This window comes from Ovis aries, chromosome 23 (assembly GCF_016772045.2).
Source record: "Ovis aries strain OAR_USU_Benz2616 breed Rambouillet chromosome 23, ARS-UI_Ramb_v3.0, whole genome shotgun sequence".
NCBI lineage: Eukaryota > Metazoa > Chordata > Mammalia > Artiodactyla > Bovidae > Ovis > Ovis aries.
Window position 1 is genome coordinate 61,459,476 of NC_056076.1, and position 24,329 is coordinate 61,483,804.

Genomic DNA, 24,329 nt, shown 5'->3' on the forward strand with positions numbered 1-24,329 from the left:
TTGAATCGAGCTTGAGGCCCGCTGCCCAGCTTGGTCATTTCAGCAAAGTTCAGCTGCTGCTTGTCACGAACGGAACGGCGTTTCATGCTTTAATGCTGGTGCCTTAGGCTGTCATTCTTTGTGAGGCACCACAAAGAGCAAGGCAGCTGAGAAAGCAGGTGATGAAAGTCTGGAAGTCTACCAAAGCGATCTTTTTTTTTTTTTTTTTTTAAGCCAGAAAATAGAAGTTATAGGTAATTTAAGAATGTCAAATGTGGTAAAAAGCTTAGCAAACCTATGGACCCAAGCAAGTCTACCGTTCACTGGGGTGGAAATGGCAGCAAAAAGTTAATGACACTGTTTCAGTGACTGTTGTAACCGAGGTGGGTGGGTGGGGAATGCTCACCAATGAGAAAGAAAACTCGGGAGAATGTTGAAAAGGCTCTCGGTTTGGTCTGATCGTCACAGGAAAGATGAGACTGCCACTTCTGGGAAGTAACAGGTGGTGAAGACGTGGAGCTGACAGGTGCAGGTTGATTCGATGAAGTTTCTCAAGCGTGATTTTTGCCAGATACGAAGTTAATGAGAGGAGACCACACCAGCTAGCCATCGAGGGCTCCTGGGAGTGAGCTGAAGATGCTCATGCAGAAGCAAAGGGTTAGCGTCTCTGCGAAGGCAAAATTGTAATGAAACCTACATTTGAGAAAAATAGCTTCTCTAAATACATGTCCCAGATATATTGAGACAACTGAGAATAATTTTGATGATGCAGGGGCGGGAACTTTAAAGATGCCCGGGAAACGAATCTAGTTCCATGTGAGGACAGAAATGTGGGAAGGAAGGAGGGAGTTAAGAGGCAGCCCCGTCCGTCCCGGCTGCCTGTCCCAGCTCCCCAGGGCCCCTCACCTGCTGCTCCTGTCAGTGCTATTCAGCCACGTGCTGATGATCTGCCAGCTCAAAAAGACATTGGCAGCTGAAAGCGGAACTCAGTGGGTTTGGCGTTGTGGTGCTCAGACCTGCAGCATCAGCAAAATCTCATACCCCCACCCAGAATTACTGAGTCAGAAATTCTGGGTGGTGGAGCCTCGCAGTCTGTGTATAGTGAGGTGTTCCTGGTGGGTTCAGTTCAGTTCAGTCGCTCAGTCATGTCCGACTCTTTGCAACCAGGCCTCCCTGTCCACCCCCAACTCCCAGAGTTTACTCAAACTCAGGTCCAGTGAGTCGGTGATGCCATCCAACCATGTCATCCTCGGTCGTCCCCCTCTCCTCCCACCCTCAATCTTTCCCAGCATCAGTGTCTTTTCCAGTGAGTCAGTTCTTCACATCAGGAGGCCAAAGTATTGGTGCTTCAGCATCAGTCCTTCCAATGACTATTGAGGACTGATTTCCTTTAGGATGAACTAGTTAGATCTCCTTGCTGTCTAAGAAACACTCAAGAGTCTTCTCCAAAGCCACAGTTCAAAAGCATCAATTCTTCGGCACTCAGCTTTCTTTATAGTCCAACTCTCACATCCATACATGACCACTGGAAAAACTAGCTTTGACTAGATGGACCTTTGTTGGCAAAGTAATGTCTCTGCTTTTTAATATGCCATCTAGGTTGGTCATAACTTTCCTTCCAAGGAGTAAGTGTCTTTTAATTTCTCGGCTGCAATCAACATCTGCAGTGATTTTGGAGCCCCCCAAAATAAAGTCTGACACTGTTTCCACTGTTTCCCATCTATTTCCCATGAAGTGATGGGACCAGATGCCATCATCTTCGTTTTCTGAATGTTGAGTTTTAAGCCAACTTTTTCACTCTCCTCTTTCACTTTCGTCAAGAGGCTCTTTAGTTCTTTGCTTTCTGCCATAAGGGTGGTGTCATCTTTCTCCCAGCAATCTTGATTGCAGCATGTGCTTTATCCAGTCCAGCATTTCTCATGATGTACTCTGCATATAAGTTAAGTAAGCAGAGTGACAATATACAGCCTTGATGTACTTCTTTCCCGATTTGGAACCAGTCTGTTATTCCATGTCCAGTACTAACTGTTGCTTCTTGACCTGCATACAGATTTCTCAGGAGGCAGATCAGGTGGTCTGGTATTCCCATCTCTTTCAGAATTTTCCACAGTTTATTGTGATCCACACAGTCAAAGGCTTTGACGTAGTCAATAAAGCAGAAGTAGACGTTTTTCTGGAACTCTGTTGCTTTTTCCAGGATCCAGTGATCATCCTGGTGGTTTGGTGTGCGTTGAAGTCTGAGGCCCTCTGCTGTAGCTTGTCTTCATGCAGCAGTTGCTTTGGTATTTTATTAATGTCATTTGGTTTATATTAGACTCACCTGCAGAGAAGGCAGTGGCACCCCTCTCCGGTGCTCTTGCCTGGAAAAATCCCATGGACGGAGGAGCCTGGTAGGCTGCAGTCCATGGGGTTGCTAAGAGTCGGACACGACTGAGTGACTTCACTTTGACTTTTCACTTTCATGCATTGGAGAAGGAAATGGCAACCCACTCCAGTGCTCTTGCCTGGAGAACCCAGGGATAGGGGAGCCTGGTGGGCTGCTGTCTATGGGGTCGCACAGAGTTGGACACGACTGAAGTGACTTAGCAGCAGACTCATCTGACTCTATGGACATGAAATTGAGCAGACTCTTGGAGATAATGGAGGACAGAGGATCCTGGTGTGCTGCAGTCCTCAGGGTTGCGAAGAGCCGGCGTCAGCGACTGAACGGAAACGTGTGTCGCGCACAGCATGTGCTCGTCGCTCATTCCTGTGTCTTCACAGTCCCACTGATTTTTCAAACTTTAAAAATTCATGGCTACTTTTACTAGCTAATTTTGTAGTTTATATTAGAATTTGCTTTGATGGATTTTTTTTTCCTCAGTTACTTTGGGCCTATGTTTACATAATCTCTAAGAGTGTGAGGGGCCAGCACACGTTTCCAGGCACTGTTTTCATGACTGTTAGAGGGGAAATGATATAAACTCTAGTGGTAGCCAAGAACTTAGAGATTAGAGAAAGGTTCATGGCATGGCATTTCTCGAGGGTAAGGGTCTACCCTAATTTGGGAGATATAAATCAGATTGAGTAGCTGTCAGTAAGAAGCAAGATTGACTGGGCAGTTGACTTTGTATATTTTGATCTGATGCATAAATGAATGCTCCTTGAATTCATTTAGCAGCTGGCTGTCATTTCCATTAGCTAAAAGTAACTAGTCTTGGTTCTACTTCAAAGCTGCTGCTAGCATACCTTGCTGAGCTTGCTTAGATTTTCAGCTCACAAAATTCCCAGCTGCCAGTTCAGAGAGAGGCCTCTGGACCTTGCTATAAGGTCATCTAAGTCCTTCTGGCCACTCTTGAAATGAGCCTGGGCAGGTAACGTAATTCAGTCTTTCTGACACTGCAGGTGGTCGAGAAGGATTTAAGGATTTATATGCAATAGAAGGACTTTTAGAGTTTCATCGGTCTTAGCTCTGAAGGTAGAGAAGGTGAGGTGAGAGCTGACTGCTCTGAGTCATTCCTGCCCACTTTCAGCCCTAGGGACGTGGTAAATTCTTCCACCAACCCTTACTTTTTGGTGCTGTGTTACTGTGTCATTGCAGGAGACCGGGGTTCTATTCCTGGATCAGGAACGTCTCTTGGAGAAGGAAGTGGCAGCCCTCTCCGGTGTTCTTGCCTAGGAAATCCCATGGACAGAGGAGCCTGGCGGGCTACAGTCCGTGGGGTTGCAAAGAGTCAAACGTGACCGAGTGACTGAACAACATTATCATGAATACTTTCTATCTCCGAAGTTTTGGGAATTGTGATTGCTTCGTGCGCTGTTCTCCTTCTTTCTTCTGACTGTTTCGGTTACACGACCCTTGTAAGTTATATGTGCTCATGTGAGCTCAGCTGCTAAGTCATGTCTGATCTTTGCGACCCTGTGAGCTATAGGCTACCAGGCTCCTCTGTTCATGCGATTTTTCCAGGCAGGAATACTGGAGTGGGTTGCTATTTCTTTCTCCAGGGAATCTTCCCAATGCTGGGACCGAACTTGCATCTCCTATATTAGCAGGCAGGTTCTTTACCGCCGAGCCCCCGGGGAAGCTCCACTAAGTTACACAATATTCTGTAAATATTTCTGTAGATTATTTTAGGGAAATGCAGGCTATTAATGTTTCGCTATGTTTAGGAAAGTAGAACTAAGTGAAGCTAGCACAGGAAGGTGGTTTTAGTTTTGCCTCGAAACTCAGTGGCTTAAAACAGCACACACGTGTGGTCTCGTAACTTCTGAGTCAGGAATTCTGGAGTGGCTCAGCTGCCTCATTCTGGCCACATTATTGTAAAGACTGCAGCCAAGGTGTCCTAGGGGCAGAGTTCTCTGGCTTGACCAGGACTGGAGGGTCTTTCTGGTGTGTCTTGCTCACGTGGCTGCAGAGGAGGCCTCAGCTCCTTATTGGCTGTTGGCAGGAAGGTTTAGTTCCTCACCTGGTTGGTTTTTCATGGGGTTCCTTGAGTGTCCTCATGACATGGCAGCTGGCTTCTTCAGAGAGAGTAATGCTAGAGGAGGAAGGGTGGAAGCTGTGTGCCTTTTATGACCTGGTTTCAGAAATCACCAGTGGCTCAGACGATAAAGAATCTGCCTGCAATTCAGGAGACCCAGGTTCAATCCCTGGGTCGGGAAGATCGCCTGGAGGAGAAAATGGCAACCCACTCCAGTATTCTTGCCCGGAAAATTCCATGGACTACAGTCCATAGGGTTGCAAAAGAGCTGGGCATGCCTGAGCGACTAAGACTGACTTTTTCACTCTTCAGAAATTGCAGCAGCCACTGAGTTGGCTGCATTCTGTTTGTTAGAAGCGAGTCACTGAGTACAGCCCACAGCAGAGGTAATGGGGTTGGGCTCCGCCTTTGAAGGGGGGAGAATTTTTAAAAATTGGTGAACATTCTTTTAAACTACCACAATGAGAGGCATTGGAATATATTAATATTTGGCAAAGACGTATACTTGGTAACAGCCAAATTTGCAGTAATTTCTATGATGTTCAGCGGTCTCCTAGTTAAAGCAGGTGTTTCCACTGCTATATCTGTTCCTAAAACTTCTCATGTTTTCCAGAGTTGAAAATTAAGTGGGTTTATGGGAAAATAGAACTCGAGAGGTAGGACTTTAAGTCCAAGCATCTTTATAACCAAAATACTAACAGAAATAATAATGGATACCTCAGGAGATAACCTGGACAGTCTAGACTGGTCTCTTACTGTGTCTGGAAGTTGAGTTACCTTCAGTTCAGTTCAGTTGTGTCCAACTCTTTGCGATCCCATGAATCGCAGCATGCCAGGCTTCCCTGTCCATCAGCAACTCCTGGAGTTCACTCAGACTCATATCCATCAAGTCAGTGATGCCATCCAGCCATCTCATCCTTACCTTAGTGAAACTGAAGTCTCTCAGTTGTGTCTGACTCTCTGTGACCCCATGGACTGTAGCCTACCAGGCTCCTTTGTCTATGGGATTTTCCAGGCAATAGTCCTGGATTGGATTGCCATTTCCTTCTCCAGGGTATCTTCCCAACCCAGGGATTGAACCTGGGTTTCTCACGTTGTAGACAGACACTTTACCGTCTGAGCCACCAGGGAAGTCCGATCCTTACCTTAGGGAATATTTTTTTTTTTTTTTAAAGCACAGTAGCATAAGAGTAGAAATGTTGGCTTGTGGGCATTGAGACTGAATTTGCTGTGGGCTTTTCCCTCTGTTTTTGAAAGTTATAATTCCACTCCCAGTATTCGGGATCCCCTTGCCTACCGTAAATCCTTGTGGACGAATGCTGTTCGTACCATGCTGACTTCATTCCCCTCTGTGGGAGCTGTTGTTTAGTTGCTAAGTCACGTCTGATTGATTGTGACCCCATGGACTGTAGCCTGCCAGTCCAAGCTTCTCTGTCCATGGGGTTTCCAGGCAAGAATACTGGAGTGGGTTGCCAGGGGATCTTCCCGACCCAGGGATCGAACCCACGTCTCTAGTGTCTCCTGCATGGGCAGGTGGATTTCCACCATAGTGCCTCCTAGGAAGCCAATATTTGACCTAATTAGTATTAATGAAACGTATTGTGGTGGAACAGACTGTTGGGCTTCCCAGCTGGCTCTAGTGGTAAAGAGCCCGCCGGCCCAGGAGGGCTCCATAGGAGATGTGGGCTCCATCCCTGGGTCAGGAAGACCCCCTGGAGGAGGAGACGGCAGCCCACTCCAGTGTTCTTGCCTGGAGAACCCCCGGGCAGAGGAGCCTGGTGGGCTGCCGTCCATGAGGAAGCAAAGAGTCGGACACGACTGAGGGCAGTGTTGCGCTCGTGAGACTGTGGCTCGTTTTCTTTAAGTACTTCTCTTCGAATCATGTTTGTTTATTTGTTTAACAGAACTCCCTACTGGACTCACCTGGTGGTCCAGAGGTTGGGAATCTGTTTGCTAATGCAGGGGACACGAGTTGGACCCCTGGTCTGGGAAGACCCCACATGCTGGGGAGGGGCTGTGCCCTGAGGCCGAGCTCCTGAGCCCATGCTCCGCAGCGCACGGAGCCCCCACGCTGCAGCTGCAGAGCAGCCCCTGCTCACAGCAGCCGAGTCCCCATACTTGTGACAGTGCAGAGAGTTATTCTTTTTACATTTGTTTTTCAAAGGTAGTATAATGATACCCCGCCTAACCAGAAGTGACCCGTTCGGAAGCCCAGACTACTTAGATTAGTACTTTTAAATATGGAAGTCAAGGAGGATGGACCTCTGAGTGGAGGAAAAGACTTAGCCCAAAGTTTAGTCCTTTACTTTGAAGAAGGGCAGAAAGCTTAGCTTCCAGCCTTTTGTTTTAGGGTTGATTGTAAAGTAAGGTGATAAATTACAAGTTCTTTATATACTCTGTTGGAAAAGAAGAGCCAGAGAACTATGGTAATGCTGGAGCTCGGAGGTGTTTTTAGACAAGAGCAGATAGCTCTTCTAGTCCATTGGTCCCACAGGATTCTCTGAATTTCTGACTATAGTAATATATTGAGAATCCACACCTTCAAGAAAATATGTTAAACATACTTGTATAATCTATGAAAGTGAATGGTGGGTGTTTGAGAGAGTTAAATTTAACTGTATGGCCCTTTGTTCCAGACAACATGGAGTAACAGAGACTGCATTTACTCTTTAATGTAAAAGAAAGAAACCACTAAAAACCAGGTGAAATATATGAATCAGCTTTCAGACACTGAGCATCAGGCCGCAAAGGACGCAAAACCCCACAACACACGCACCTTGAGAGAAGCAAAACGGATGGAAACAGGCCTCCAAAGATGCCCTCTTACTGACGGTGGGAGAGCGGTCAGGCTTCAGTTGCAGGGAGGAGGAACCCAGGCAGAACCTGGTATTGACCCTGCGTTCAGGAGAAGCTGAGAGTCCACTGAGGCTACACAGTTTGAGTATAGAGAGTGAGGTGCTGGAGGGAAAAGAGCACTCAGTCCTGGAGGTGTGCGGGGAGTCGTCACTGAGCCTTCAGCTTCGTGCTGACCCGTCGTGTGTGAGGAAGAAACTGTGAGGCTGGGGCTGAAAACCACCGCGGAAGAGCAGGGGGCTGAAGCCGGACGCTCGCCCGGGGCCAGGCCCAGAGAGAGCCGTACCGTTCAGAAGGGTTGCTGGCTAATACTGTCATTAGAAATCCTGACTTACGATGGCTCAGGTCTAATATGGGAAGTCCCAGCAAGCAAGCCTTGTAAGAGGCAAAGTGTTTTCAACTAACTTGATTGTATCCTAGAACAAAACTCCATCATATTCATAAAGACACAAGAAAATCCAGTTTTCAACAAGATAAAATTCATAATGACTAGCTTACAAACGAAGCGACCAGGTGTGCAAAGAAGCAGGAAAATATGACCCATAAGAGAAAAGAGTGAAGCTGGCACAGAAGTGAGACAGAGGTAGACTCAGTTGACAGGCGCATCTGAGCGGCCACTGTGAGTGTGCCTCACATGCTCAGGAAGATAAAGCAGAACTAGGAGCGGCGTAGGAGAGGCACCCGTATCTCGCGCGTGTGTGTAAGTGTATGTGCCCACACACACCCAAAGTGAACTCAGAGGTGAAAAGTACACTGGGTGGAATTAACAGATCAGACGCTGCCAAAGAAAAGATTAGCGAGCCTGAAGCCACAGCTCGCCAGAACTTGTGGAATGCAGTTAAAGCAGTACTTAGACGGAAGTTCATAGCATGTAAATGTGTATATTAAGAAAAGGAAAAATGACCTCAGCTTCCACATTCAGAAAATAGAAAATAAGTTAAAATTAATCCTAAAATTAGTAAGAGAAACAAGAACCATAAGAACAGAAATAAATGAAACCGTCAACAGAAAAAATACAGAGAATGAAACCAAAACCTGTTTTTTTTGTGATGTTTGATAAAATTGATAATGTAATCAGACTGATAAAAGTTTATGGCTCCTAAACTATGGAAGTAAAAACAAAAATAGACAAATGGGGCCTAATAAATCACAAAAGCTTTTGCACAGTGAAGGAAACCAGAAACAAAGCAAAATGGCAACCTGCAGAATGGGAGAAGATATTTGCAAACCCTGGACTGAAAGGGATTAATTTCCAAAATTCACACACAGCTTATACAACTCAGTATGGGCAGAAGACCTAAATAGACATTTCTGCAAAGAAGATATACAGATGGCCAGCAGGCACATGAGACAGTGCTGAGCATCAATAATTGTTAGAAAAGTGCAAGTCAAAACTGCAGTGAAGTATCTCCTCCCTCCGGTCAGAATGGCCATCATCAGAAGTTCCACAAGTAGTAAATGCTGGAAAGGTTGTGGGAAAAAAGGAACTCTCCTACACTGTTGATGGGAATGTAAATTGGTGGAACCATGAAGGAGAATAGTATGGCGGTTCTTTAAAAAACTAAAAATAGCATTACCATGGAATCCTGCAATCCCACTCCTGGGCATATATCCAGAGAAAACCATAATTTGAAAAGATATGTTCACCCCAGTGTTCATTGCAGAACTGTTTACGATAGCCAAGATAAGTAAGCAACCCAAACGTCCATCAACGGATGAACAGAGAAGATGTGGTGTATATATGTGTGCATTTACCGATGGAGTATCACTCAGCCATAAAAAGAGTGAGCTAATGCCGTTGGCAGTCACCTGGGTGGACCTAAAGATTATCAGACTAAGAGAAGTAAGCCAGGCTGAGAAGGACAAAATCATAGGATAATGCTTATGTGATATCTTAAAACAAATACAAATGAACTTATTTACAGAAGAGGAAAAAAAAGTCATGTTACAATATCAGGAATGAGAGAGGTGATAATTTCAAATTTTTATTAATATTAAAAGTGTAATAAACTATTGTGAACAACTTTATGTCAACTATATGAAAAATGAAATGAGCAAGCCTTTAAAAGGTCAGACTACCAATGTTAACTCAAGAATAACTAGATAATGGAATAACATAGTCCAAACTCTAGTATAAAGTTGAAATTGAAATTAAATACCTGCTCCCTGCAAAAAAGCAAAAAACAAAGACCAGAAAAAATAAGACGCCAGGTCCGGAAGTCTACACTGAGAAGCCCAATCACCATCGCGGTGGTCAGTGTGCTCGTGTTTTAGCTGATTTATAGGTGTGTTCATGTCACACCTTATCAAACTGCCATCTGCCAAGTGATCAGAGAGGAAAAGGGTGTTTTAAATCTTCGCGCTGTGGTCAGGTTTCTCTCTCAGCTCGAGAAACTTGTTCTCGCTGCCCATCTTTCCTCTCAGACCATGCAAGAGACGCCTTACACCTGCAGGGCATTTCTGAAGGAGGAGCTGTAAGAATGGATCCAGCTCTAAATGGATGGACTTTGGTTCCTTGTGTGATGTGAACACTTGTTAGAGCATGAGACAATTTGAATGCCTGTGATTTGAGAAGTTTCAGAATTGACAGAGCTACAGTAATTTCTTGCGTCATAGAATAAGAAAGTCTGACGCAAAGGGCTGTGCCCCGGGCTGACTGCCGAGCTGTCAGTTACTTGCTCCGCTCCGGGTTCCCCAGAGCCCGGATGACACACAGCCTCGTTCTGAGAGCGTGTCTGAGCTGGGGGCACCTGGCAGGGGAGAGCAGCCAGCAAGGACATTTAAATCCAGAGCAGACGAGAGGGGTTTGATTCAGACTGGGGTGTTAGGGCTTCCCTGGGAGACACTAACCTTGTTAGCTTCCAGGACTGTTCAGGCCCCTGGGGGATTTTTCTAAGGGGGGAGTAAAAAGCCAGTCCTGTTGATATCCCATGCTTTTCTCTTACGGCACCGCTTCCAGCCTTGGTCCTCTCTATCGGGGACTTTCTAGTCCTCTCTGTTTGCTCTGGGGCCTTTTTTAGGATCTTTGTGGAGTTGGAGAATTGAAGGACTGCTCCTTAGGTACCGCTCTTGTCTTTTTCTTCAGTGTAATTACTCATAGGTCTATATACACGTGGCAGGTTAAGGAGTGTCCTTGCATCCACACTCAGCTGTGGCTCAACGAAACGCCTGCTTCTTTGTATTCGTGTCTGTGTGGTGTGTAAGTATTTACAACAGATCCCTTGTTAGAGAATGTTAATGTATCGGATTTGGGAAATCCTCTGGCCCAGTGTCTCTCATTTGTGGCCTTGCACAGGCCTCTCCATCTCTTCTGAGTCTCTGCTTCTGTCCCCCTTCCCTGAGGAGGAGACTGTACTGTGGAAAGCGGCACTGACTGGGAACTGGGCCGTCTTTCTGTCTGAGGCTCAGTGGACTTAGCAGATCAGAGCAAGTGGGTGGCTGTGGGCAGATCCACCGCTGGCAGGCTCTTCCGAGTCGCATCTAGTCTGAAGTCTCCTGGGCCTCCTATCCCATTGGGGGAACGTCAGCGTTGGGTAGACAGGCAACTCAGTGGAGCTCTCCACAGAGAGTGCCACCTGTGCAGTTGTTTACGAGGCCAGACTCCAAAAAGCTGAGCCCCTTTGGACCTCATTCTCGCCCAGTGCCAGGAAATTCACGTTGTGTGCAGTATGCATCTTATACAGCACTCTGATACACTGGGAGGAAGAGGAAGTGAAATTCAAATCTGCTGGTTTTGTTATTTGCAAACATTTCTGCCCAAAGGTATGTATTCAGTTCAGTCGCTCAGTGGTGTCTGACTCTTTGCAACCCCATGGACTGCAGCACGCTAGGCTTCCCTGTCCATCACTTAACTACCGGAGCTTACTTGAACTCATGTCCATTGAGTCGGTGATGCCATCCAACCATCTCATCCTCTGTTATCCCCTTCTCCTCCTGCCTTCAATCTTTCCCAGCATCAAGGTCTTTTCCAAAGAGTCAGTTCTTCGAATCAGATGGCCAGAGTATTCGAGCTTCAGCATCAGTCCTTCCAATGAACACTCAGGACTGATTTCCTTTAGGATGGACTGGTTGGATCTCCTTGCTGTCCAAGGGACTTTCAAGAGAATTCTCCAGTACCACAGTTCAAAAGCATCAATTCTTTGGTGCTCAGCTTTCTTATAGTCCAACCCTCACATCCGTACATGACTACTGGAAAAACCATAGCCTTGACTAGACGGACCTTTGTTGGCAAAGTAATGTCTCTGCTTTCGAATGTGCTATCTAGGTTGGTCATAACTTTTCTTCCAAGGAGTAAGCATCTTTTCATTTCATGGCTGCAGTCACCATCTGCAGTGATTTTTGAGCCCCCCAAAATAAAATCTGTCACTGTTTCCATTGTTTCCCCATCTATTTCCATGAAGTGATGGGACCAGATGCCATGATCTTCGTTTTCTGAATGTTAGGTTTTAAGCCAACTTTTTCACTCTCCTCTTTCACTTTCATCAAGAGGCTCTTTAGTTCCTCTTCACTTTCTGCCATAAGGGTGGTGTCATCTGCATATCTGAGGTTATTGATATTTCTCCCGGCAATCTTGATTCCAGCGTGTGTTTCTTCCAGTCCAGCATTTCTCATAATGTACTCTGCATATAAGTTAAATAAGCAGGGTGACAATATACAGCCTTGACGTACTCCTTTTCCTATTTGGAACCAGTCTGTTTTCCATGTCCAGTTCTAACGGTTGGTTTCTTGACCTGCATACAGATTTCTCAGGAGGCAGGCCAAGTGGTCTGGTATTCCCATCTCTTTCAGAATTTTCCACAGTTTATTGTGATCAACACAGTCAGAGGCTTTGGCATAGTCAGTAAAGCAGAAGTGGATGTTTTTCTGGAACTCCCTTGGTTTTTCAGTGATCCAATGGATGTTGGCAATTTGAGCTCTGGTTCCTCTGCCTTTTCTAAAACCAGCTTGAACATCAGGAAGTTCACGGTTCACATAGTGTTGAAGCCTGGCTTGGAGAATTTTGAGCATTACTTTGCTAGTGTGAGATGAGCGCAATTGTGTGATAGTTTGGGCATTCTTTGGCATTGCCTTTCTTTGGGATTGGAATGAAAACTGACCTTTTCCAGTCCTGTGGCCACTGCTGAGTCTTCCATATTTGCTGGCATATTGAGTGCAGCACTTTCACAGCATCATCTTTCAGGATTTGAAATAGCTCCCTGGAATTCCATCACCTCCACTAGCTTTGTTTGTAGTGATGCTTCCTAAGGCCCACTTGACTTCTCATTCCAGGGTGTCTGGCTCTAGGTGAGTGATCGCACCATTATGATTATCTGGGTCATGAAGATTTTTTTTTTTTGTACAGTTTTTCTGTATATTCTTGCCCCCTCTTCTTAATATCTTCTGTTAGGTCCATACCATTTCTGTCCTTTCTTGAGCCCATCTTTGCATGAAATGTTCCCTTGGTGTCTGTTTTTCTTGACGAGATCTCCAGTCTTTCCCATTGTATTGTTTTCCTCTATTTCTTTGCACTGATCGCTGAGGAAGGCTTTCTTATCTCTCCTTGCTGTTCTTTGGAACTCTGCAATCAAATGGGTATATCTTTTCCTTTTCTCCTTTGCCTCTTTTCACAGCTATTTGTAAGGCCTCCTCAGACAACCATTTTGCCTTTTTGCATTTCTTTTTCTTGGGGATGGTCTTGATCCCTCCCTCTTGTACAGTGTCAGGAACCTCCATCCATAGTTCTTCAGGGACTCTATCAGATCTAATCCTTTGAATCTATTTGTCATTTCCACTGTATAATCGTAACAGATTTGATTTAGGTCATACCTGAATGGCCTGGTGATTTTCCCTACTGTCTTCAATTTAAGTCTGAATGTGGCAATAAGGAGTTCATGATCTGAGCCACAGTCAGCTCCTGATCTTGTTTTTGCTGACTGTATAGAACTTCTCCATCTTTGGCTGCAAAGAATATAATCAGTCTGATTTCGGTGTTGACCATCTGGTAATGTCCATGTGTAGAGTCTTCTCTTGTGTTGTTGGAAGAGGGTGTTTGCTATGACCAGTGCGTTCTCTTGGCGAAACTCTATTAGCCTTTGCCCTGCTTCATTCTGTATCCAAGGCAAGGTTGCCGGTTCCTCCAGGTGTGTACTGGGAGAGGGCCAGGCAGCTGCTGGACTTCCTTCTTCGGTACTGCTGCTCTCCCTTGTCCTTCTCCAGTAGATGTTTGCCATCCACCAAAACCACTTGGCATTTACGTCAGTTTTAAGATTCGTAAGAATACAGTTTCTGTTGCACCTGTTTCTTGTGCTAGCCCTTGGCAACTACAGCAAACTTCCAAATGAGTAAGACGTTCCTGGCGCTGGACCTGTTCAGGGCCACGTGCCCCCATCAGTTTGTCTGTGAGCGTGGCCTCCGGCTCTGTTTGATGAATAGTCAGTGTCTGCTCCTGAGAAGTATTTCCCTTCTCATTTATACAGCTCCGTCACTTAGGAGTCCGGCGATTTTCCCGTTCCGTTGATGGGCCTTGTCTGAGTGTTGTTCTTCCAAGTTCACTCCCCCTGGGAAATGAGACTCCTCAGCTCTGCCTCGGTTCTCTGTCTTCATCTCAGTGCATCTTGGTCCGTCTCCCTCCCTGATTTGCAGGCACGGCAGCACACCATCCTTCTTAGACTGGCATTAATTATCTTTGAAGGCTTAGCTGTGTTTATAGAGTAGTATTTTCTTACTAGAAAAGTCATTCATTTTTAATCTCCTCGATACTCAATGTACATTGAATATCTGTAGGAGAAAGAATATCAGGGTAGTTGCATTAAAACTGATGTTTCATTAAATGCCAGCTCTTGAATGTTATCTTTCTACATCAGTCTGTATACTATTTTCTTCTTAGTGAACTTAATTAAGTCTCTGATTCGTTAAAATCTTGGAGTCATTCCTTTTTTAAATGTAAAGTGAGATTGTGAAGGGAAGAGCAGAAAACAAGACTTGGGTTTACAGCAGACGAGTTAAAATGGCTTTTTCCCTAGGGTTTTAAGGGAAAAGTTCTTCTTCACGTATATTAAAAAGGACATGTCGGGTAGATAGAGTAGTTCTTATCATGGTGGTATTACTGCTGGTTTCAGATTCTCTTAATTGTGACTTAGAGCCACAGTCATCATTTAGATGGTTTTAGTATAGTTCTTTTCCGTTGTCCAGGTAATTTATCTGCTCTGCTGATGAGTAGCAAAACACCCGTTTCTTTAAGACTAAACTGTTTGCTTGTGCTTGTTGTAGGCAAACCTCACAGTACCGGTAGCTCTGAGCGGATTCAGCTCTCAGGAATGTACAATGTCCGCAAAGGCAAGATGCACTTGCCGGTGAACCGATGGACCAGACGCCAAGTCATCCTGTGTGGAACCTGCCTGATCGTGTCATCTGTGAAAGACAGCGTGGCCGGAAAGATGCACGTGCTGCCGCTCATCGGCGGCAAAGTAAGTGGGACCCAAACCAGACACCGACAGGCTTTCCAGCCTCTAAGGAGCTCTGCTGTGAGCCGTGCCTGTAGTGGGGCTGGCTGGTTTTTGCCTCATCGTGCCTGTCGTGCCTCTGCAGGGGGCATTTGGGGTTGGTGGAGTTTTGGAATACGTCATTGCCGTTGACTCGCGTGGGGCCTCGGCGCCGCTTGCCTCGTCCGTGTCTGTGTTTTGGGGCGTCCCTGCTGGCTCAGGCTGTAGAGGATCTGCTGGCAGTGCCGGAGACCCGGGTGCAGTTTCCGGGTCGGGAAGGTCCCCTGGGGAAGGGAATGCCTGCCCACTGCAGTGTTCCTGCCTGGAGAATCCCGTGCACAGAGGAGCCTGGCGGGCTACAGTCCACGGGGCCACAGAGCTGGACGCACTGAGTGGCTGACACTGTCACTTTTTCACTCACTTTCTCACGCCTCACAGTGAAGAGCCTGAAAACAGAGCGCCTGGAACTCCACTGTTCTGTTTCAGACTACTGGCGATTAATTATTTATGAGAGGATGTCTCTTGATATTGTGATAACATATTTTGTAGTGTAGTTTAGTGATCCCCAGGCCCATGACTTTAGGTCATTCAGGCGTGCTTGTTGAAGGTTAGACTCTTCAGCAGGAATCTCTGATTCTGCTTTGCCTTACCTCTCTACTTGTGTTTTGTGACCAGTGAGGTTAGCATGCTTAGTTTATCACTGAAGCTAGTCATGACTTTTGAACCTGAAATGCGTCTCATTTCAGAGAAAGCCCATGATGCAGCTGATAGATATTCCCAGCATATTGACTGCTTTCCTTTGGACATGTTAGCTATTTTATTTCTATCATTTACAAAATAGGAAGAAAGAGGTTGTGTCGGAAGATATTCTATTCTTGTCTTTGCCAGATTTATTTATAAACCCCAAGCATTGGTAATGGTATCATTACCATAATTATATGTCAGTATTTCCTGATTTTTAAATGATATGACAACCTGTTAATAAAGGGAAAGGCAAATTCGGATGAAAAAACAGGTTTTTGGAAATCAGGGCCATATTAAGAATTGTTTTCTTGGGCTTCCGTGGTGACTGACTGGTAAAGAATCTGGCTGCCAGTGCTGTCCCGGGTCCGGAGGGTCCCCCGTGCCACAGAGCAGCTAGGCCCTTGAGCCTGCGCTCTAGAGTCGCAACCGCTGAAGCTGGCATGCTCAGAGCCTGCTCCCCACGAGAGGCACCAGGCGAGGGGAAGCCTGGACGCTGCAGCGAGGAGCAGCCCCTGCTCTCCACACAGCGGCGGACACCCGGCACAGCTGAAAATAAAAATAAATAAATAAGTGATTGTTTTTAAAGCATTAAAAATTTTTTTTCATTACCATTTTCCCCCTGAACAGGCATGGGAAAGGAGGCAGGACATGGAAATTAAAAAGAGAGGAATATAAACTAAATATAAAGTAATTTACTTCGTTAAAGTACTTTTTTCTAATTGGCAAACGTTTGATTTGTTGACTGCAGGGATTAGAAATCAAGAGGGAGAGGAAAGACCAGATGTGTGCAGTAGCACGTGGTGCTTTGTTCACCTGCTGGGTGGCAGCTTCATTCATGCGTTTCAGTTGTTCTTTCCGAATGTGTAAACAGCCCATGTCAATATCCGCCCCCCCCCCCCACTATCATCTGCTCTAGTCTTAATTCTAATACTTGATTGTTAAAAAATGGATTTGGCTAGTCTGTGAGGTATGTTTAGGGCTGTTTCATTTGTCTATTTTGAAACTTTGGCTTCTTAACTTCTGTCTGAGCACTGAATTAGTGGCAATTTACTACTGAAGATCTTGGTCTTTGGATGGATGAATTACTGAAACTCAGTCATCGTTATTGCTTCCATAACTCATCATTGAAAACGCGTGTTTACCCTTTGCTGCCCCGACAGGTCAACGGTCTGTTTCTTACTCCTCCATGATGTTGGGCATTTGCAGAGGCTAATTTAATATGACTATTTATTAAATACCCTCTATAGGGAAGCCACTTTGCTTGGCATCCCAGAAATACCAAGATGGGTAAGTCACCATCTCTGCCTTTGAGTAGCTTGTACTCACTATCTGGAAGTGAAGGGTGGACCGCAGATGTGCTCCACAGAGCTGGGAGAACAGTGTGGGAGGGAGTGGAAGGGGAGATTCCCTCTTGTGGGGTGAATCGGGGGCCTATGATGGAGGAGGCAGCAGTTACGGTGGAACGCAAAGAGCGGAAGGTCTCTTGCCACCTCAGGAAGATGGTCAGAAAGATGACTGTGCTCTGAGAAGCAGCCACAGGAAAGCAGTGGTGCCAGGAAGGTCAGAGGATCCGGTTGTAATCAGCATCTTCATTCAGAGCTAGAGACTGGTTCCGTTTCCCAGGCCTCTTACTCGATGCACTTCTACCACTGAGTGAATTGAAAGTTAATAGCTTCTGTTTCTCGCAGACAAACCTTGTAAAACCTGTTTTGTGCTAGTCTTTAAAATAATGGAGTATGTTGAAAAATTGAGTTTTAAAACCTGTTAACCAAGTTAGGAAAAAAAAAATTCACTCTTTGCAGTCTGAGTTTTCTTTAATCTGTGTTCCTTTTCTCATTGGGTTCTGTTGTTAAAACACTGAGAGAGAATGGAAGGAGTTTTTGTTTTATTTAGTTTATATAAGAGCTCGAAATGGGGTGTGAGATGGATGGGTCCTAACCCAGCTGTAACTGCTGTAATAGTGAAACTCGATATGATACTCGAGCATGATCATTAGTTTGCATTTTCAAATGTAGAATTCAGATACGAAGTTTATTAAAGCTTCATTGTTGAAAAACATTTAATAAATAAATCTTTGTTCACTGTGCAATTACTGTATTTAATTTCTCCTTTAAAGTTTAACATAAGATTTAGATGACTTATTTAAACTAATCCTTGAGGTATTATTTGTCCTGTCACGAAGCATAATAGGCTGCGTGACTGTGACTTACTGCTCAGGTTAGAAGTCGCAGCGGCATCGGTGCCAGTGTTGCTGCCCGAGTTCCCCTTTTACCTGTCACGTTACCTCCTCCTGACCTAGAGAAGCCCACTGTCCCAGGATAGGTGTACGTTATCCTCTTACATTTTTGAAATAAACTTGATCACATGACTTTGCTTTGACCTTATAAAGCTGGGGTCACCCCGTTTGCAGTTTCCTGTGGTTGGATTTTTCACCCAGTGCCGCGCCTCACAGTAAGAGTCCTTGTTGCCTGCTGTCGGTCGTCTTCATTTCTCTGCGTCACCCTCTGTAAGTGCTCCAGGCTTCCAGAATTTCTCAAGCTGTTTTCCTGTTGATGGACGTTTGGGTTGCTTCTAGTTTGTTATGGAAAATTCTCCTGAGATGGTCTTATTTTGATATGCGTGCTGGTATACAAGCAGGTTTTGTAGAGCAGCAGTCCTGATTTCTTGCTGCTGTGCCTGAAGGGACATTTGGTAATAGGTACAAGCGTTTTGATTGTCAAATGGATGGATAGTCTGTTGATATAAGCTTAGTTATGCTGTGGTAACAAAACGCCCAGATCTCAATGCCCAACAGTTACTTCTCACTCACATTATTTGTCCAGTGTGGGATGGCGGAGATTTCTTCTGTCAAATGACTATGTAGGGACTCAGCCTGATGGAGGCCCTGTCTCTTACCGTGTCGTGACATGTGGCTTCCTGCGCTGCTTAGGCAGGAGAAGAGGCACCTGTAGAGTCATTCGCTGGCTCTTGTTGGGGAAGTGACACACGGAGCCTCTGCCCCGGCTCATTGACCAGAACTAGCCGCATGAGTCCACCTGAATTGCCAAGACTCTGGGAAAAATAGATGGGGTGCTTGGTTAATACTAGTATCTTTTGCTGCAAGGGGACACTGTTGGCATTTAAAGTGCAGGGACTCAGAGTAAAATGTCACGCAGACGTGCTAAACAGCCTTGCACAGTGTACACAAAAACTCTCCAGCCCCGAATTCTGTGATGCCTGCTTTGAGAGACCCTGCTCTTACGGACGCAGCCGCTGGGCTGTAGGGCTCAGATGCACGCTTACTCTTACAAGGTGATACCCAGTTGATTTCCAAGGTTGTTGCACCATTTCATACTCACATTGGTGTACAAGTGTTCCTGTTTCTCTCTGTTGTCACCAGACTTTATTAAGGTGTGACTGACACACGACAGTACGTTTTGATAACAAACCATTCTCCTTTGCGCCCTCCTGTCCTGCTTTTCTGCTCACTCCTGCTGCTGCGAAGTCGCTTCAGTCGTGTCCGAGTCTGTGGGACCCCATAGGTGGCAGCCCACCAGGCTCGCCCCTCCCTGGGATTCTCCAGGCAAGAACACTAGAGTGGGTTGCCATTTCCTTCTCCAGTGCATGAAAGTGAAAAGTGAAAGTGAAGTCACTCAGTCGTGTCCAACTCTTAGCAACCTCATGGACTGCAGCCCACCAGGCTCCTCCGTCCATGGGATTTTCCAGGCAAGGGTACTGGAGTGGGGTGCCATTACCTTCTCCATCTGCTCACTCCTACCCATTCCCAAAAAACAGACTGATTTCTCTCAATACAGATTAGTTTAAATAGCATTTTTAAAAATTAAATTTTCTTCACGACCCAGATAATCATGATGTGATCACTAATCTAGAGCCAGACATCTTGGAATGTGAAGTCAAGTGGGCCTTAGAAAGCATCACTACGAACAAAGCTAGTAGAGGTGATGGAATTCCAGTTGAGCTGTTTCAAATCCTGAAAGATGATGCTGTGAAAGTGCTGCACTCAATATGCCAGCAAATTTGGAAAACTCAGCAGTGGCCACAGGACTGGAAAAGGTCAGTTTTCATTCCAATTCCAAAGAAAGGCAATGCCAAAGAATGCTCCAACTACCGCACAATTGCCCTCATCTCACATGCTAGTAAAGTAATGCTCAAAATTCTCCAAGCCAGACTTCACCAATACGTGAACCGTGAACTCCCTGATGTTCAAGCTGGTTTTAGAAAAGGCAGAGGAACCAGACATCAAATTGCCAACATCTTTTGGATCATGGAAAAAGCAAGAGAGTTCCAGAAAACATCTATTTCTGCTTTATTGACTATGCCAAAGCCTTTGACTCTGTGGATCACAGTAAACTGTGGAAAATTCTGAAAGAGATGGGAATACCAGTATGCAGGTCAGGAAGCAACAGTTAGAACTGGACATGGAACAACAGACTGGTTCCAAATAGGAAAAGGAGTACGTCAAGGCTGTATATTGTCACCCTGCTTATTTAACTTATATGCAGAGTACATCATGAAAAATGCTGGACTGGAAAAAACACAAGCTGGAATCAAGATTGCCGGGAGAAATATCAATAATCTCAGATATGCAGATGACACCACCCTTATGGCAGAAAGTGAAGAGGAGCTAAAAAGCCTCTTGATGAAAGTGAAAGAGGAGAGTGAAAAAGTTGGCTTAAAGCTCAACATTCAGAAAACGAAGATCATGGCATCCGGTCCCATCACTTCATGGGCAATAGATGGGGAAACAGTGGAAACAGTGTCAGACTTTATTTTTGGGGGCTCCAAAATCACTGCAGATGGTGACTGCAGCCATGAAATTAAAAGACGCTTACTCCTTGGAAGAAAAGTTATGACCAACCTAGATAATATATTCAAAAGCAGAGACATGACTTTGCTGACTAAGGTCCGTCTAGTCAAGGTTATGGTTTTTCCTGTGGTCACGTATGGATGTGAGAGTTGGACTGTGAAGAAGGCTGAGCGCCAAAGAATTGATGCTTTTGAACTGTGGTGTTGGAGAAGACTCTTGAGAGTCCCTTGGACTGCAAGGAGATCCAATCAGTCCATTCTGAAGGAGATCAACCCTGGGATTTCTTTGGAAGGAATGATGCTAAAGCTGAAGCTCCAGTACTTTGGCCTCCTCATGCGAAGAGTTGACTCATTGGAAAAGACTCTGATGCTGGGAGGGATTGGGGGCAGGAGGAGAAGGGGACGACAGAGGATGAGCTGGCTGGATGGCATCACGGACTCGATGGACGTGAGTCTGAGTGAACTCCGGGAGTTGGTGATGGACAGGAGGCCTGGTGTGCTGGGATTCATGGGGTCGCAAAGAGTCGGACACGACTCAGCGACTGAACTGAACTGATTTTCTTTTTGGTGTATAGAAATGTGGTTGATTCTTGAGTATTAATCTCATATCCAGCCACCTTACTAAATTTTCGTGTTTTTCTAAAGTCTGTGGGCTCTTTCATGTTTGCTGTGTAGCTAACCGTTTCATAGGCAGATGATGGCAGTTTTCTTTCTTCCTCAGTGCATTTCTGTGTCTTGCTGTAATGGCCAGCACTCTAGTACAGTATTGAGCAGAAGAAGTAAGAGAGTGATATCGCACCATTAACATTGAGGTGTGCCTCAGATAAATACCCTTTGTTGGCTTAAGTGAGTTATCTGTGTTCTTAGTTTGATAAGAGTTTTTATCTTGAATGATGAATGGGAGGAGGATGTTACCAAAAGCTTTCTCTGCAACTGAGGGGTGACCATGTGACTTTCTTTTTTATCTGTTAATGTGATTAGCGATTTTCAGCTCCAGTAACATTAAGCATCTTTCCTGCAATCCAGCATTTGTTCTTGATGTGTCTTTTCCCGTATTTGCTAAATTCTGATGCCACATTTTGTTCAAGATGAGTGTTCATGACTAAGGTTGGCCTTCAGCTTTCCTTTCTGTTACTGGTCTGGTCTGTTCTGGGTTCTACTGGCCTCATATTTCTTTGCTTGTTTGGTGGATCGGTTTGCAATGTTCTATTTCTTGGATTTTTTATAAAACTCACCTACAAAATCATATGGTCCTGATCTTTTCTTGATAATTAAAAAAGTACTAATTTATTTTAATGGTAATAAAACTGTATGTCTGATTGTTTTCTTGACTTGGTGTTGGGCTTCCCAGGTGGCGCTAGTGGTAAAGAGCCTGCCTGTCTGTGCAGGAGACCTGAGAGACATGGTCTTGATTCCAGGGATTTACCTGGACAGAGGAGCCTTGCGGGCTACCTCCATAGTGTCACGAAGCAGGCATGCCTGGAGTGACTTAGCGTTAATAAAATGTGTTTTCCAAAAAATTTGCCACGAAATTGTTTATGATAACCTCTCTTTAATCTCTGCTTAATATGTTGTTTTCCTTTTCATTATTAATCTATATTTCTTCAATTGATATCATTGATCAGTATCAATTGATATTCAATTTTGTTAGCCTTTTCAAAGGATTGCTCTTTTGCTCTGTTACTGTAGTTACTCTCTTGTTACTCTTCTCTACCGTGCGCTTGGTCTCCGTTTCACTAACTTCTGCGTTGTGTGACCACCTTCCTTCTGCTTGAGTCGCTTTTTTCCCCTAAGTTTGCTAGATGCATGGCCAGTTAAATTAATTTTCTGCCTTCTTTTCTAATATGAGTATTTAAAATAAAATTTCCTCTGTGTACCTGCTTTTTATTACAGTCCATAAATTTCAATATGTAATATTTTTAATGGTGTAATTCTGAGAATTTCTGAATTTTGACTGCAGTTTCTTTTTTTTAACCTGTGAATTGTTTAGAAGTATATTAATTTTCTAAATATTGATTTTTAATTTATTACTGATTTTTAATTTGACTTTATTTTGGTCCCAGAACGTAGTCTATGTGATATTGATCTTCTTGCATGATTTTACATTTTCTTAGTAACTTGATTTGTGGTCATTTTTGTAAATGAGACATAGGAAAACATTCATTCTTTAAGTAAAGCAGGTGTTTGTGTAGTATCATGTTACTTTATTATTTGGACTGTTTCTTCTTATGAAGAATTTATTGGGAGTAGAAATTTGATTCGACTATATCACTGCATTATTGGGACTTGAAATTTCTCATGGTAGGGTTTTACTTCAGGTTAATCTCAATTTCACAATAAGCTAGAAGAAAAAAAAAACTTACTTAACATGCTTGAAAATCTCTTTTTACAAAGGCATGTAATTCAGAGCAATACAAAAGTCCCCTAAGTAAAAATCCACCTGCAGTAAAAATTCTTCAGTAAAATCTTAACTGCAGGTCCTCCTAAGAGGAGGTAAGAACCTTGAGAGCACAGACGGATGAGAAAGGTAGTCTGTTCCAGGCTGAAACAGGAAGGTGAGGGTGTCACTACTGAGGGGACATCTAAGGAAGGTAAAACCCCCTTTTTGGTTTCCTTGTGATTCAGATTGGCTGGTCAGACCTGGGAGCTGGCGTGCCTGGAGCGAGCTTGCAGCAGTGGGGGCGCGCAGCGGGCTGATGCAGAGCCGCGCCGCGGGTTTGGGGGGCGGCGAGCCGGGCGCGCGGCCTGCTCTCTGACTGCTGCCGCCGCTGTTTGTCTCTGCAGGTGGAAGAAGTGAAAAAGCACCGGCACTGCTTGGCGCTCAGCTCGTCCGGGCCTCAGAGCCAGACGTACTGCGTATGTTTTGACACGTTCACAGAGTATCTAAGGTGGCTTCGGCAAGTCTCCAAGGTAAGCAGGAATTCTGTTCGGCTTCTGGCTGGCTCGAGAGTTGCTTCTGCTTTACAAAATATAGTTACACACTCTTTTTTTTTTTTTTTCCTTCCTCCAGCAACTGCCGGTAGTTATCAGCATTCAGTCTCTTTAAAAGCTCGCTTTGGCGAAAAGTAGCTTTTTAAAACTTGTGTGTTCATTTGCCATTTTTGTTTATGCTTAAAAAAGAATTCAGTATGTAGACTGTCATTATTATCTTAGTGGTACACAGAAGGAACATGAGGTTAAGAAATTTAAGGGACTGGCCCAGGGTAGGACAACTAGAAAACCACAGAATACCCAGAAATTGTCACAAATTTCCCCTTTTCCTCTGACCATCTCTTCTTATAAGCAGTCTAATCTTGTACCATCTCCCTTTCACCTTTTCAACTTACGTCTTTTGAATGACTTGATTTCTTTTTTTGTCTTAATTATTTTTACCACTTCATAGTCCTCTGTTTCAATAAGATTACCTTGACTTATGAAACCCAATGTGTGTGTGTGTGTGTGTGTGTGTGTGTGTGTGTGTACAGGAGCCCATGATAAAGTGACTGGTAAAGAAGTGGCTGTGTTTCGGGTGCTGTGTGTGAGGTGCTCTTTGCGTCCCCTTTGTCGCATTCTGTACAGTGGGCTGCATGGCAGGACTGCGTGCCTTGTTTGGGGTGTTTATGGAATGATGGAGCCTCCCTAGGGGGCAGAAGCATTAAAGTGGAGTCTGCTCCCATGGTTTTGCCATAACCCGGTCTGTCGCTCAAGTTCGCTGCGATTCGGACCGCTGGGTGATGTTTGTCAGGTGAGGGAGTGGCTTTGAAAGGAACGCCTTTGTAAAGCAGTGAAGAGAAAAGAGACTGTTGTTTAGAAAATCCTTCTGAAATGCTGGTCGCACTTAAATTACCAGGGAAAAACTGCATTCTCTGGTGATAATGATTTTCTTAGGAACGTTAGTTTTTCCTTTTAGAGAAGGTGTGGACAGAGTTTAGTGTGATAAATCTGAGAAGATTCTCCCAATCTCGTAGGCAGCTGAAGCTTTCAAATGTACAAGACACTTCCCCTACTAGAGAAAATGGGAAAGATGACACTTCTCCTTCAGATATGC

The 24,329-nt window shown here is 44.8% G+C and overlaps 1 protein-coding gene across 1 annotated transcript in view; it reads left to right on the forward strand.

Moving 5' to 3' along the window:
- PHLPP1 (PH domain and leucine rich repeat protein phosphatase 1) overlaps positions 1 to 24,329 on the forward strand; it is a 232,258-nt gene that overhangs the window by 96,885 nt on the left and 111,044 nt on the right. The window contains exons 2-3 of the mRNA XM_042239364.1: positions 14,541 to 14,737; positions 23,087 to 23,212. Of these exons, the coding sequence (XP_042095298.1) occupies positions 14,541 to 14,737; positions 23,087 to 23,212 (323 nt within the window). The remainder of the gene's footprint in view (positions 1 to 14,540; positions 14,738 to 23,086; positions 23,213 to 24,329) is intronic.